General features: G+C 34.7%; 1 protein-coding gene across 1 annotated transcript in view; it reads right to left on the reverse strand.

The window, feature by feature from the left end:
* Positions 1–4,553: 4,553 nt before the first annotated feature.
* Positions 4,554–17,220, reverse strand: part of ANTXR2 (ANTXR cell adhesion molecule 2) — a 153,830-nt gene continuing 141,163 nt past the window's right edge. Inside the window, exon 17 of the mRNA XM_007999005.3 lies at positions 4,554–6,441. Within this exon, the coding sequence (XP_007997196.3) occupies positions 6,403–6,441 (39 nt within the window). The 3' untranslated portion in view covers positions 4,554–6,402. The remainder of the gene's footprint in view (positions 6,442–17,220) is intronic.

Consider the following 17,220-nt stretch of genomic DNA (forward strand, 5'->3'; position numbering starts at 1 on the left):
ATCTTTCTTTCCATGTGACAGCCTCACACAAACAAAGTATTTACAGAAGATGCAGGTCTGTCATTGCTGTTTAATTAACAGAGACTTTCAGAACTAGAGGATATTAAAAAAAGAACTAAAAAGAACACTTTATTGTGATAATAATAATGGCTTCATTTCACATCAGAATTTCAACTAGTAAAAATTCTATTTACAGGTGTCATCTGCTAGAACTAGTCAATCTTGTTTTATATTGTGAGTTTTTCTTTCCCCAATTACTTATACAAATCAGATGGTGTAGTACATAAGCATGCTAAGAAGTTTAGATTTGCTTCTAATTTGGCACATGATGTAACAATTTCCTTTCTCTATCATTTATGACTTTGGAAGCTTTCAGTTTCTTTGTTTGGCATCTAAATTGTTTAAAATCACCTTGCCTTTTAGTTCATGGAGACAATGCCTATCTTTTTCATAGTCTACACCCTAGAACAACCATACCCAATATTTTTGGTACCAGAGGCCAGTTTCATGGAAGATAATTTTTTCATGGACAGGGGTGGGGGGTGGGAATGGTTTCAGGATAATTCAAGTGGATTATATTTATTGTGCACTTTATTTCTATTATTATTACATCATAATAGATAATGAAATAATTATACAACTCACTATAATGTAGAATCAGTGGGAGCCTGAGTTTGTTTTCCTCCAACTAGATGGTCCCGTCTGGGGGTAGTGGGAGACAACAACAGATCATCAGGCATTAGATTCTCATAAGAAATGGGCAACCTAGATCCCTCACACACACAGTTCCAATAGGGTTTGTGCTCCTTGAGAATCTAATGTTGCTGCTGATCTCACAGAGAACACAGCTCAGGTGGTAATGTGAGCCATGGGGAGTGGTTGTAAATACATATGAAGTTTCACTTGCTTCCCACTCATCTCCTGCTGTGTGGCCTGGTTCCTAACAGGCCATGGACCAGTACCAGTCCATGACCTGGGGGATGGGACCACTGCTCTAGAAGATTAGTTCTTGCCTTCTTGCCAATTATTTCTAGTCAAACTGAAACCTACTTAAATGTACATTTTAATAACTTCAACAATTTATTTTGGACCACCCACTGACATTTACAATGTTGTAAATATAATTCATCTAAGATACAAATAACTTCATGGCAGTTAGGAAACCCTATTTAGGGTCCACTCTTTAAATTTTTGAATTCTTAGATCACAGTATCTTTCTACATTAAGACAACACAAACTTTGTGAAAGGTGAGCAATTGTAACATACTATGGATTCTAAGCTGTGTTCAAATTACTCAGTATTTTCCACTGAATACTTGCTATGGGCAGCACAGGCATAGTAACTGTCAATTAGTACTTTTTTTTTTTTTTCAATTTTGACTAAAAAGAGAGGGGTTTAGTAATTTTTCTTTCTGCAGTATAGAAAGTATCCCAATTATTGAAACTGGTAGCATAAATATCTCATAACAATTTCTGTGCTTCTCTTGTTAAACTTATGAAACCAGAGTGAAGTACCTGGATACATTTCCCAATGTTTTACCCATCTTTTTAAATATTTCATCAGATATAAGCTTTAAGTTGCTTCTTTGACAAATTTTGGTTGTAAGAAATTAACTAAGATATCATTATGGCTAATTACCAACATATACTATAGTTCAAGGTTTTTTTTTTTTCCAACTGACAGTTTACAGAGCTAATATTACCACACACTACATATAAAGAAGTCAGTTATATTGATATATATGAGATACATAAATACTAAAACCTCCAACCTAACTTTATTAATGGAAATGTAGTCAGAGCCCTGGTGCAGTAGCTCATGCCTGTAATCACAGCACTTGGGAGGCCGAGGCAGGAGGATAACTTGAAGCCAGGGGTTTGAGACTAGCCTGAGCAACATAGTGAAACCGCATTTCTACTAAAAATGCAAAAGTTAGCTGGGTGTGGTGTTGTGTGCCTATAATTCCAGCTACTCAGGAGGCTGAGGGATGAGAATCACTTGAACACAGGAAGAGGAGGTTACAGTCAGCTCAGACCACACCACTGAACTCCAGCCTGCCTGGGCGACAGAGCAAGACTGTTTCAAAATAAAATAAAATAAAATAAAATAAAAATTCTAGTCAGTGCTGAAAGGAACTTTTGATATTTTCATTCCATCTTCAGTCTATGGTTGAGAGTTGATCTGTTCAACATCAGCAAGCTAGTTGATGGCTGGGTCTATGGTCTAGGACTTCTCTGTCACCTGATCCCTAAGCTAAGGCTCTTTTTGAAAACACATTGAGTTTCAACTCTCCTCCTGTTTAACTCTCTCTTTCTCTGTCTCTCACACACACACACACACACACACACACACACACACACACACATTTACCTTAATACAGTTATTGTAGAGCAATCTAAATAAGCATAATTTTATATAAATTTACATGTTGTACTGTGTACTTACTTATCAGCCTTTTCTTTTGGCAAGAGAGCACAAAAATAAAATACACTAAAAAACCAGCACAGGACCTCCTACATTATGGATTTTCAAAAAAATAAAATAAAATAAAATAAGTCTTTCTTTTATCCAATCGACTGAATTAGATTCTGGTAGGAGTGGAAATACACTAAAGTGTTCTCATAAATATGTCATAGAAATTCACTAAGCACAATATTAATTTAACTCTGAAACTAGAATGTGTGCCCGCACTGACTTTATTTCCTACAAATAGACAACGGTTCTCCAGCCTCACCTGCCTGTTTCTTTCCTTAACTATGTAACAGATGTATCAAGAGTTATTCTGTTTCTAGATTATGTATTTCCTTTCATATTGAAATGATGCATATATTTCTTTCCTGTGTACATATACCCACCAAACTTTTCTAGTAATAATGAAACTCTCAAAAACTTTCTAAAGTAATGTGATGCTATAGAAAATGCTAGTAAAAGCTAACCAACATACAATATATGCATGGAGTAGGAAGTTATAATTCCTTATACTTGTAAATGTGACCTGATTACATTCTGTCTTCTTAAATTTCAAAAATAACATACATAAGCTGGCCTATCAAAATGTTTTAAACACCTAATTATCCACAATATAGAATTTGTTTCAATTTAAAAATAAATAAATGTATCTGCCTCTAAGCAGTAAACAATGGTTAGTGATACTTAGATAATAAAGTTAAGTTCACAGAAACACCCAAATCTTATATCTAGTAAGGATTTATTATAATAAATATTGAATAATTTATTATTTAAATGGTTAGAATAAAGTTCAAGGGAAATATAAGCAACCTTCTTCTTTCTCTAACAATCTGAAATACATGGGGGTTTAAACCTTCTATATTTTTGTCAAAATAGTAATTAACCATAGATGACAGATGCTGCTCCCTAGTCAATGGAGGGTCTCAAATTTTACTCTGCATCTCATTGGGAAGGAAATATAAATTTTTAAAATAGAATAAACTTGGGGAAAGGCATCAGTGCTGCAACTCTTAGCACCAAATGTTTTTTCTTGGAGCACCAAATGCTCTAAGGAAAACATTCCAAGTATCAAAGTTTTCAGATAGATAAATATTTATGGATCAAATCCATAAAGAACAGACATTGTTATGAAATATATATAGATGCCTTCAAAACTTTCTTTCTAGGCAGAGTAGACACATAAGTTAGGAGTCATTTCCCACTTAATTGTTTTTGCAACCTTATGCAACACGAATGGTTTATGTGCAAGACTTATTCATTTTTACACAGAAAGTAGATCTTGACTGACATGATGTCCAGAAAATCAAACAGAAGCTATTTCTCTATATAAAATATAAAATGTCATTAAATTTATAGAAATGGTTTTATTTTAATCTTTTTTGGTTGAAAAGTATAGGGATTTTTGATCTGGTCTTTTGGTAAGAAAATAACACTCTTTAAAACAAATTGTTTTCAATTGCTAGTTAGTATAATTGTAGAAAAGTATAAAATAGATCTGGTTCATATCTTTAAGGGCAATGAAATTCCATCAGCCTTTGAACTTTATTAATGGTATTTTTTCAGTCTACATATAGACCATTGCCACTTCCTCTTCATTAAGAGCTCTTGATAGTAGCTGTATAATAATCTACAGAAAGTTATTTTTCCATTTAAAGGCAGAGGTTAATTTACATTGTTCATGCAGCAACATGTAAGTATGCTACATAATTCTAGAGATATTTAAAGTAGTTACCAAAGAAAGATAGCTTTAGCTTCTGTAGTATTCTCAATGATATTAAAATAGCAATTGGTAAGCACTCATCAGAAATGAAGTGCCCATTTAAGGAAGTTGCATTAGGTCTTGTTCCAGATGCAAATGCAGAACAAAGGGATATAATAACTCACTGCAGAAAGGGTTGGGTATACTATATCAGGCTTCCAAGTTATACTTGCATATGCAGCTACTGCCAATAGTATCATCTGTGAACATGAGGGACATTTTGGAACTGAATAGAATTCCAACCCTGAAACTAAGCAGAACAACTGCATATTCAACCCAAGAAGGCATTAGCTTTATGTAGGCTTAAAGAAATGGTAGCACAGGCATAGGTAAAATTTTTATTTATGAATGTGTGGACACATGACTTTGGATCCAGCCAGCCAGTGACATAAATAAACTTGAGCAAAAGTTTCAAGCTAGAGGATATATATGTATAGAAAATTATATATTTGTGTGTGTGTGTAAGGCCTCTTGGAACAGTGCCACAAACCTGGACACCAACCAACAGAATACTCCCAACCTTTGAAATTTCCATTAAGAGCACAATGGGGGTAATTATACCAGGATGCTCCAATCACTCTTTCCATCTTGTGCACTCGCATGCCCGCCAAACATGAAATGTTCGCCTTCTCCCTTCCAATGTGATGGTTGTTGAACTTATTTTTAGTGTCATTTGATAAGCCTTTGTGCTCGCAGAGAGACATCCCACTGACCCAGCCACTGGTCATTGTCTATACCAGTTCACATCAAAGCAGGCGCACTTTGTCAGGTTTCCAGTCGAATATCCATTTCGCATCTGAAGTACAGTATCGAAAGTGACTAGATCATTTGAGCTTTTTTCTTCAGCTGCTGCTTTCCTCCCCCACAGTGTTTCTGCTCACGCTAACATAATTTGGCATCATCGACATGACACAATGGTGGTTTTTCTAAAAAATTATAATACATACATCGTCAATGTTTTGTGATGGTGATCTTCCTGAAGATTTAATTTGTAAATTGAAGAAAGGAGGTCTTTTTCCTCTACTGAATCATAACCAAGGTAGAGTGCCCCTCAAAATCCAAGTAATGCGCATACAGTAATAGGTCATTCAATGTCAAAAGGCATAAAAAAGATGAGCAAAATCTTCACAGGCTGCTGCTTGCTGTTGCTTTTAATTATATTAATTAAACTTTGAAATTTTCATGCAAAGAGAGTTGCTGGCTTGTGACGCTGAAGAGCCCTTGGAGACTTGACGAAAGAAAAAACCCTGAGCGGAAGCTTTGTGGTGACTGCTTCCTTTAAATTAAAAGCAAAACAAACTTCTAGGTATGTTTATAGCTATTCATGCTTTATGCACTACTAAATCCTAAACATAGGAAAAAGAGGAATCTACCAGTTACAGGGACAAGTTTGCAAAGCACAAGGCCCTTGCACTCCACTCAAGATCTCTGGCTAGAGGCTGTCTTTCTGTGGAATAACGCTCTATTAATTTTCTTGTCCCGAGTGCATAATGAAAGAAAGGTGTCTTCAAAAACTAAAGGGCAAAATCTTGCTTGCTACCAATACCTTGAGGCATCTTGTCTACATTTTGTCATGCGTGTGCACTTTTCAGTGTTAGAATGACAAGATTTTCCAGTCAGAAACTTCCCGTAAGGCACACTGTGATAGGGGACTTGGAAGGATTCTGTGATCTGACATAGCTATAAGGCAATGGACTTCTTTATTTACTTAGCCTGGTGGGAAATTGTATACTCTGCCTATGGATAAAGATCTTGCCACATAAAAACACAAGTGCCATGTTTCCATGTAAAAAAACTCCTATCTTCCATCATGGCCAGTTGTTTTGGTATCATCTTCATGTTGTTGCTGTTGTTGCTTTTTCCTCTTCTACACATTCAAACAAACTTTCTTGTACAAACCATAGTCTGCAGGTCAGTGTTCCTCTTTAGTTTCAATGTCATAAATCATGAGTTACCACTGAGTTTCATCACCTCCCATGTAGATGGCAGAACAAATGTTTGGAAATGTTTGGTGCAAGCAAAGCAGAAGGCAGAGAAAACATTTCCTGACTGAGAGGAATTAAGCTGCTCTTCCAAAAGCTTCTGAAATGCACTTGATTTTTTCCATTTGGTTGAAAATCAGCTATGTGAAAATGTGCCATCTTCGTACCGTCTTGGTCTTCCTGCTTCCGTTTTACTGAGATGGAACTCGGGAGAAGTTTATGCACCGGCCCTGAGGAAAGAAATAAGTCCATATTGAAATATTGAAGCCATTATTAAAAAAGCATGAGAACATCTAGTTTTCCTACCATGATATAATAAACGATTACCCAAGGAAAGTAATGTTAACATGAGACATGAAGTCATAATTTTTTTTTTTCTTGGTTTAAAGCATGGTGGTTCATTCAGATCTTTTCCACAGTAAGTTCACCTATGAGATGGTATGGTATAATTAATATGGAAAAACAATTATGGAAATACGATTTTGTTACTATTATCTAAAATACAGCATTACTATCAAGGCCATAAAAATATCAAAGACACAACCCAATATACTTCTCTATGTAATGAATTAAAATGAAAATATTCTCTTATGCAAGCTGGTGCTCCTAAAATGCATACATGAAGATCGCATTTAGTAAGCAGTAAGAGACTGAGGATGAGGAATCCCAAAAAAGGGATTGTCATCTGTTTGTAATTCCATTTCATGAAGGGTTTTTGCAAAATCATGTCTATTGTTACTGACCATTTCTCACCACTGCACACCACCATCATGTGTTCATTTCAAATGGTGACTATTTGCACTTACATATTTCCAAAGAGGATTTGCCATTCTAATTTCTTAACACTTCTATGAAAGTTGTGTGGACACACTGTTCCATGTGTATTGCAAATAATCCAGGAAATATTTGAAAACAAAGTTCCCAATGAGTGATAAAAGATACTTTCCTTTTCTCTCTTTGGTATGATACTACTGATCCACTGTACCAACTAAATCATTCCCAGATTCCTCAACCAGCCAAAAGCTAGCATAGTGCTTTCTATGTTAGGGTCAGGATTATCACCCTATCGAGATTTCTATATTTCTTACAATAGCTGCTCTCAAAGTGTTTTAGATTTTAGAGTGTCTCTTTATTTCCCTCTAAATGTAAGTTTGTTTTTAATATCCAAAACATGATAAAATTCAAAAGCAACAAAACATTGTTGAAAAAGAATGGTTGGAATGTAAAAGCAGAATTTTTGTCCATTTTACTCTCAAAAATGACTGCTTAATAAATTTGAAAATTTCAGAAATTAATGAAGAAACAGAAAAGCACAAAAACAAAACAGAGCTAGGAATTTCCATTCGTTTTTTCTAAAAGACAAACATTCATCACATTATCTGTCCTTTAAATACTTTTGGAGGCAACATTATTACTACAACTGCCAATTTTTATTACTTACTCTGCGTTAATGTCTACAAATCACATCAGTGCAAAAAGAAGTAGGAAAAAAGCAGATAAGAGGATCAGATTAAAATGAGGTAAAAATTCCTTACTGATACAGGTCATAGGTCATGTACTCAGACTGTATTTTTGTGTTACCTGGAACTTTCAAACAACATTTTTAGAGTGCATATTAAGTGAAGAGGTGCTGTTCTCTAGATTAGCTAAGGGAGCTATGTATGTTGCCAAAACACAATAAAATAATAAAAGTGTTATTTTCACACACATCAGGTTTCATGGTTAGAAACACTTTTTCAAGAGGGACAGGTAGGAAAATGACATCATACACAAATAATTGAGCCAAAAAACAAAAACAAAAAAAAGCAGTGCTTCTAAAACACAGTAGTATATATATTCAATGAGAAATAGATTTGAACTATGCAAATTCAACAGTGATGAACATTTAAAATATTACCTTCTGGCAATTTTCCAGAATTGAACAAATATATGAGGAATGATATTATGACAGAAAAGATAAAAATTAATGACATATTTTTCTTGTGTATTTGTAGATCAAAAAGTAATAGTTTTCTCTCTTCTGTACAATTTTGAAAATAATTGATTATCAATCTCTATTTTCACTTGTGTTTTATCATTTAGTAAATGAATATAGATACAAAGATTCTTCTGTGACCACTTCTTTTCTATATGCCATACTAACTTTAGTGTGTAATGACTAGTAATGGTTAGTAGATTATTTACTTTAAGCAATTGGATAGTTTAACAAGTGAGATTCACAATCTACTCAAATTCTCAAATTCACTTTAATACCTAAATTATTCCAGAACTAAATTATTTATTTCATTTGATGTGGTTTAATTAAAGATATGGAAACTTGAAGGAAGAAAACTCTGTTGATTTTGACTCTGAGGTCCTTATTACAACTCTTCCAAAGCTTGGTATTAAGTATCAATTATCAGCTGCCAAATGTCTCTAGATTTCAGCACCAAAAACATAAAGAAAAACCTATTAAATTCAATATACACCTATATGTTTTAACACACACCCATTAACAAAAACAAGCAAATGCTCTTCTCCCCTTCTGATCATGGACTCAGTGCTTTTTACTTTTATCAACAGTTGATCATGTCTGGGTGTGATTTTATTTTTCAAAAATTTAAAAGGAGGTGACTTCGGGAAACCTGTTCAAGAGTCACTGTTAAGCATTTCCCAGTTTTCCCAGTTATGGGGTTCCTTATCCCAAAGATCTCACTGCATCTCCACTATAGCTGTACTACATCATGCCATAATAGTGTGCTCAAATATCTAAAAGGAAAGATAACAGTGGTTAAATCTCAGCAATCTAAAGATGGAGTATATCTTCCAGCCACTGCCACTTCTTAACTGTGTGACCATGGGTGACTTATTTAACTACTGTGTACCTCAGTTCCTTTATCAGTAAAATGAAGATTAAAAAATGGGCCTATTCTTAAGGCTGTTGTAAAGACTAAATTTGTTAAGCTGTATGAAGCACTGAAAATAGTGCCTGACATACAGCAAACTCTCAGTAAAAACACACATTGTCGGCTGGGTGTGGTGGCTCATGCCTGTAATTCCAACACTTTGGGAGGCCAAGGTGGGAGGATCACGAGGTCAAGAGATCGAGACCATCCTGGCCAACATGGTGAAACCCCATCTCTACTAAAAAACAAGAATTAGCTGGGCGTGGTGGTGCCCGCCTGTAGTTCCAGCTACTCCAGAGGCTGAAGCAGGAGAATCGCTTGAACTCGGGAGGCAGAGGTTGCAGTGAACTGAGATCGTACCACTGCACTCCAGCCTAGTGATGGAGTGAGACTCTGTCTCAAAAAAAAAAAAAAAAAAAAAGAGAAAAACAAACAAACAAAAAACATATTGTTATTATCCATATTCCCTCTATGATGTCATTGCATAGGTCTAATATAGAGCAGACTCAATAATTTTGTACTTAGAAACAAGTGAATGGATGGATGAAGAATGAATGAGTTCACAATCACATAGACCTCCACTTGTGGTGGAGCCAGATCTCAAAAATGAGAAGACAGAGTAAGTATGAATCTGAGGGAGAGAAACAGGATTACCAAGGAGAAAAATAGTGGAAAAGGAGAGAAGAAAATATGGAGAAAATACATGAGAGTAGCACAAAAGAGGAAAAGGTAAGAAAGAAGAATCAAGAAAAATGGAAACTTTTGGCTAGAGGGAAATATTTTATTCATTATTCCATCAGGAATCTTACTTTCAGGCAATTATTTCATATTGGCTGCTGCCATCTGCTTACCGGAAAATTCTAAAAACAAGGCAACGCATCCCGGTTTTAAGTGACCATGATTAGATAGCATTGTCCTTCAACTATCCCCAATACTAGCTTACAAAGCACACATTAGTGATAACGCTAATTATGTTTAAGGTCATGGATGTTGGGCTACCATTTATATTACAGCAAGAAGTCAAGGCCAGAACACTGCAGAGCAATTTTTATTTGCAGGAAATGGAATATGACAAGGCTTACAAGTCTGTCATATCCTCAATGCTTATAATGCCTACACAATAAAGGTATGTTATCAAGGTAGCAAACAAAGCCATATAAAATAGCTTGAACATACAACTCATCAAAGAACCATACAGAATAGAAAGTCCCTAATGTTTCTTTTTTCTGAGGTTATTTCACTTTTATAACAACTAATACAAGTGTTAAAAATAACAAGTTAACTAAATGGTTTAATAAGAAACTATTAAATTTAAGCTAAATATATAGACGAATACATATAGACCTATATTTATTATAATTTTAATACTTTATTCTCTATATAGAGGCTAATACTAGTATCAGGTGACAGGATTACATACCCTCTAAAATAAACCATCCCAACGTTTTAATATGCCAAAATAGAGGAACATAAGATTTCCATGAGCAAGAGTTAAAGTGAATGAATGTATAATATTATGCCTGTCTTTCTTTCTCCTTCCTTCCTTCCTTCCTTCCTTCCTTCCTTCCTTCCTTCCTTCCTTCCTTCCTTCCTTTCCTTTCCTTTCTTTCCTTTCCTTTCTTTCTTTCCTTTCTTTTTGAGACGGAGTCTCGCTGTCGCCTGGGCTGGAGTGCAGTGGCCGGATCTCAGCTCACTGCAAGCTCCGCCTCCCGGGTTCCCGCCATTCTCCTGCCTCAGCCTCCGGAGTAGCTGGGACTACAGGCGCCCGCCACCTCGCCCGGCTAGTTTTTTGTATTTTTTAGTACAGACGGGGTTTCATCGTGTTAGCCAAGATGGTCTCGATCTCCTGACCTCGTGATCCACCCGTCTCGGCCTCCCAAAGTGCTGGGATTACAGGCTTGAGCCACCGCGCCGGGCCTAGGCCTGTATTTCACAAAGTAATTCGATAAACTGGAACTCGGTGGCATAAGTGTTTAGAGAATAATATAACATGTAATATATGTTATTATTATGAAGAAAATATTAATTTTCTCTATTTTCTGAAGATTTAATTAAATATTCTTTCTAAACAATTTTCTTGATTTAAAATCATGCCCTAATCATGCATGTAAATCATGAGTAAAATCTAAATATACTATTATTGTAATACTTTAGGTAGCACCCACACTACTTACTCAATTAGGCAATCAATACAACCAACTTGAATTTGATATCATGCCTTATAAATCACTGAATCATAAACTTAAACAATAACAACATTTAGTCAAAATAAAATTGAATTAAATTAGTATTTGCATTAGTTTAAAATGAACTATAAATATATTACCTTATTTTGGTTTCGGAATATAATACTCTTTGGATTCAATAAAATCATTGTTAAATTTATTAATTTTGCATGACATAAAAATTTAGAAGTAGAATTTATTAAATATTTATAAAAATTAAGGTTCGGCAGAATAAAGATAATTTTATCACTGACTTTATGCTATAGTGAAATACATTTAAAATACATTAATTTAGAAATCATAGTTATTCAGATATTATGTTGTAGTTGACCTTTATATATTACAGAATTAGGCAAATTAATCTAAATAAGATTACTCTGGGTATGTTTACCAACTTAAAATTTGTATAGCATATAAGAAGTGCATTTATATATTAATAATTGAATCATTAAATTATCTTTTTATGGCAACATTTTATTCGCCTAATAGAAATTATGACTTTAAAGAAACAAAACTGCCTCTCTTCTAAAGAATACTGTTTTATGCAAACTTATATTGAAAACATTACATAATTAGTGAGTTTCTGTGGTGAGAAAAGAACTCTTGTGCATTGCTAGTGGAAATTAAAATTGTCAAAAACTATATGATAAGCATAGTATAGAAAAAATGGTCTTTAAAAACTTACGTTGTTTGACTCAGTAATTTCACTTTAGGAATCTAACCTAATAAAATAGCTAGACTGAGATTTCAAATATTTACTATAGGATTTTTATATAGTCAAAAATATACTCAATTTGTATTTATTTCTGCCCAACAATCAGAGACTAGTTGAATAAATTCAGATTCATCTATTTTACTCTATTATGTAGCCATTAAAATAAGGAAACTTTCTAAAGATGAAAAAAATGGTAACTAAAAATATGATATGATTGTAATTATGCGGAGACCTTAATAGACAATACACCAGCATGCCACAGGTAATGGGACAGCATATGGCTTCTTGCATTCTATGTTTTACCTTTTCTGCATATTCAAATATTTGCTAACTTAAAATGTAACATTAGTTTTCAAAGAGTGAATTCATTCAGCAAACATGCAATCATTTTTCAACATCTATATTTATGTCTTTAAAAGTCAGCCCAAGAACTTACTAACTACTCACTCTTTGGAATCACCACCAACTTCCAGCTATGTCAAAGCTTTTCAGCACTGTACGTGCCCATAAGTTAATTCTTTTACTCATCTTTGAGTTGTATTTTACAATTACTATCCTGGTGTACCCACTGTAATGCAGTTCGACTTCAGAGCACATTTATATGGTAGAAGATTTATTAATAAATCTTATAATCTACTGTCAGCATTTTCTTCTTATCATACAAAATTATAAGAGTTTCAATAAAACGCCTGTTAAAGCATTTGGCAAGGTCACAACTGGCTATCTAATTGTTAAAAATGTTTTTGTGTATATGTGTATAAGTGCATGTCAGCACACAGGTACAACCTACCTTATGCCCTGTGCATGCTGGAGTTCATTACATTGAAATAAATGTAAGAGAGGCTCTTTAATTTTCACACCACATCAAACTTTTAACCACATACCCAATATCTAGGGCATATAATTTCTCTGTGCAATTAATATTATAGAATATTTATACCTCAGGTATTTATCTGTAATAATGTTAGAATCCTTTCTCTCCCTATCAGTTGGCAAAACTACTCTCAGTTGACTCTAAGTGGAATGCTAGCCATTTATTTCTGTAGGTCAATGGTTTTTTCATTGTGTAATCCATGAAGTCCTGTGGCTTTTCTGCAAGGTGCCTCAGAGGTCACTGTGGCTGGGGCAGTGCATGAGAAGGGAACAAGCAGGCACAACTGCAAGCCTCTCAAATCTAATGCTCCACTCTCATCTATCTTTTAAAACTGCAATTCAGTATAAGATTTTGTCTGTGCTAAAAATGTAGTTTGATAAATAATAGTCCAGATATTTTCACACCTGTGTCAAGTCAGATCACTAGTAAACTATTTGTATATATAGACTTGATTTCTTTTCTTTAGCTCTTCTCGTAGATCTACATAAACAATACAGCATTCTCTCTCTCTCTTTGGTTATATGAAGAGCCCTATGAATTCTGGTCATATGAAGAGAATTATTATTTTGAAAAATTGCTATTAAGGATACTGATATTAAGGGAATAATTCTCCTTGGTGTTTAGAGCCAGGAAAAAGTTTGTCAATTCTGGTAAGCTCATACCTTTCTCTTTTAATATATAATGGCAACTATACAACTTAACCTCTTTCTCTTTATGTCTTGGCTTTTAGGAAGCTCAGATTTATAAGATGTCCTAAAAGCAATTGCTAGCCTTAGTGTACATTTTCTGTTATAACTATATCTTGACTTTGGCTTATTATTATTTCCCTATTTTTATTCTTCTGAGGTTTGACTGTATTTTTTTTCTCAATACTTCTTTAGAAGTAGACTAGGTACAAGCAAATGCCAACTAATAAAGGTTTCTTTCTTGATTCTTAACCTTCTCAGTCCTGGAGAATATCTGAACCCCTCTTAACCTCTACAATCCTCCAATAAAGAACTGCCTAAACCTGTACCTTATGCAAAAAGACCATATGCTTTCTATGTTGCTTTTTCTTATTCTCTTAGGGTTTCATGAGGTACTCTGTGGATAGATTATGCCAAATTATCACTAATTTGAACTTAACCTGAACTAAGTTGAAAAATTAATATCAACTTGAAGTTTATACAAGCAAGCATGGTGAAACCGTACTATTCTTCACATAATCCCAAAGTTCTTCTATGATAATACATCTGTCTGAAGACTGAAAACTTCATTTTCTTTGCCTGCTAGGCCAAAGTAAGCACAATATAATTCTTTACAAATTGGAATGTATTAACAGTTTCAATTCATCACAAAGACTACAGTTCTGTGTGGAAGCTTTATTCTATTACAAACTTTTCTTCTGTATAAGAAGAAACAGAATGTACCAAGGATATGACACACAAAAAAATCTGATGGCTAAACTCACAATCAGAACCTTTAACTTCACTCAAATAATTTTCAGGCAGTGATTAGTATATCTTAGAGTGAGAAGCTTATTGACATTTTCCCAGAAATCATTGCTGGCAAAACCTTCTCATGAGCCTCATAGTAAGTAAGAAAGGAAAGGAGATGCCCTGAAGAAAAATGTCTGATATTGCATTACTACTCTGCAGTTAAATAAACCAAGAGGTGAAAATATGACAAAAGTAGGAACTGACATATTTGCTGTTGCCTAGGTATAGAGACCCCAACTCCACTGCAATATTTAAAACTGACTTCACTGTCTCATTTTCACCGTAGCTGGTAATAGCAGCATTAACCAGAGCAAGTGCCATGTCTCCCATCTCTTGAGCATTAAAATTCCACTGGCATTAACGCTTGTGAGCTCCTTTACTAGCTATCTGCACAGGATGTATTTCACTGCTATAACCGTTATAGTATTATGCTCACCTCATAAATATCCATTGACAAGCTGAAGCAAGCAACTGCACTTTAGTTTAGACTTTTCAAACACAGATAGTTGATTTATTTATACATCACTTCTAAAAAAAGCTTACTAAACCTTCATGTTCCGTACGACAGTAAAGAGTGTTTCAAATTTAAAATTGTATACAAAGCACCCATACACATAGACACAGAGACAAATCAAGAGGTCCAGGAAATCACTGATATAAGGAGAGACTTGAGAACACAATAGGCATTTTGAGCAGAGATTTTCTGTAGCAAATGGAGATAAAGGACTGAAGAAAAGGCATATAGTATCACATCTTTCTCTCTGTCTCTGTCTCTTTCTCTCTCTCTCTCTCCATATATATATATAAAGAATCTGTGCTATCCTTTGCTCTAAATAAAACTGCAAAATTTTGAGCTGAAATATAAATTCCACATACTCTTTTCTAATGGAAGCTCAACCTATAAATGTCCAATTTTACAGTAAAGACCACGCACCATATGGATATTCAGTAGATGTCATGAAGAGAAGTTCTGAGTTTGGCTGAAAAATTTACCTTTAAATGTTTTTTGTTCAGTCTCTTTAATCTGTCACGGCACCTGCAAAATTTTAGTGACTCTATACATATGGTCAATATTTATTTTGCAAACATCTATGTTTTTAAATATTTGTTGAAATTCAGGCATACAGTTGGCAGTTAATGATACACCTAAACCACACCTCATAAGATGAAATAGATGCTTCCAAATTATTAATTGCAAGTAAGATACATATCTACATGTAGATATAGATATCTATAAAAATCTTTGTTGGAAATATCTTCTTTTCTTCTTCTTCTTTTTTTTTTTTTTTTTTTTTTTTTTTTGTGATGGAGTCTCCTCTGTCGCACAGGCTGGAGTGCAGTGGAGCGATCTCAGCTCACTGCAAGCTCTGCCTCCGGGGTTCACGCCATTCTTTTGCCTCAGCCTCCCGAGTAGCTGGGACTACAGGTGCCCGCCACCACACCCGGCTAATTTTTTGTATTTTTAGTAGAGACAGGGTTTCACCATGGTCTCGATCTCCTGACCTTGTGATCCACCCGCCTTGGCCTCCCAAAGTGCTGGGATTACAGATGTGAGTCATCATGCCCGGCCAGAAATACCTTCTTCTGTGCTTCCTAATAAGTCAAAATGGGAGGTAGATGCCCCAAAAGTTTTAATAAAGAGATATAGACATGATCAGGACAGAATTCTGTATACCTTTTTAGTTGCTTAACATTTATTTTGTGAGGCACATAATAGATCATGTAGAAATTATTTTCTGCTTTCTAATCTCAATTAGAATACAGATCATTTCATAGATCTTAAATCAATAGTAAAAAAAAATTCATAATATAATCTTAAAGCAATAAAAAACAGAAAGCAATATATGCATATTGTAGCATTACTGGTGTTAACAAAAGATTGAAAATGATCCAAATGTCCATCAGTAAGAGACAAGTTGAATAAACTAAGATATAGATAGAAAATGGAATGCTATAAATAATATGCATCTGTTAGAATGAGGAAAATTTCTATATACCAACATGGAGTGATGGACAGGATTTCTGCAGTGGGTTAAAATGAAGGAGCATATAGTATACACATTATAGCATCTTTTATATGACAAAAAAAGAAAAATACACTGGCATTAATATATGCAAGAGAAAGAAAAAATAATTCATTTGAAAATAAAATTGGTTAGCAACAGGTGGGAGGTACAGAGTAGACTGAATAAGAATGTAAATGAGATAAATTTGAATATATCTTGTTATATGCTATTAAATACAAACATGTAAATGTTTGACTTTTGAAAAACAGTTAAACAATAAAAAGAAATTCCAACAAATTAAAATAATCTTCACTAAGTGCAAGGCAGAGGCCTGCCAAAAGCATAGAACATGGCAGGAAAGCTGGTGTGGAGAGGTCCTATCACAGTATCTGAGACTTTCCTTGAGAGCAAAAAAGTGGTCAACTGAAGGCTGGGAGAAAGACAAGAAGGTAGAGAAATATTTCCTTCTCCAAAGGCACATGGAGCCTTCCCCAAGGGAATAGAAGCAGCCCTCTGAAGGTTTGGAACATGGCAAGAGGAAAGAAAAAAGTATATAGCCCTGAGGGACCCAGAGCCTTCCCCGGCCACAAGGTAGCAGCCTGCTGAAACCTGGAAGCAAAACTGAGAAATATCCCACTGAAACTGATGGGGCCCTCTCAGATTGCAAGTCGTTGGCCAGTCCAAGTCTGCAGGCCGAAAATCAGTTTAAAAATGGGTCTCCCAAGGTACAGAAAGCTTGGCCAGGTAAGGGAATGGTGGCAATTAGAAAGAAAAGAGACCCCCACTGCAACTTTAGAAGCTTGCAGACGAACTATAATGGAAAGAG

Source organism: Chlorocebus sabaeus, chromosome 7, assembly GCF_047675955.1.
Source record: "Chlorocebus sabaeus isolate Y175 chromosome 7, mChlSab1.0.hap1, whole genome shotgun sequence".
In the NCBI taxonomy this organism is placed as follows: domain Eukaryota; kingdom Metazoa; phylum Chordata; class Mammalia; order Primates; family Cercopithecidae; genus Chlorocebus; species Chlorocebus sabaeus.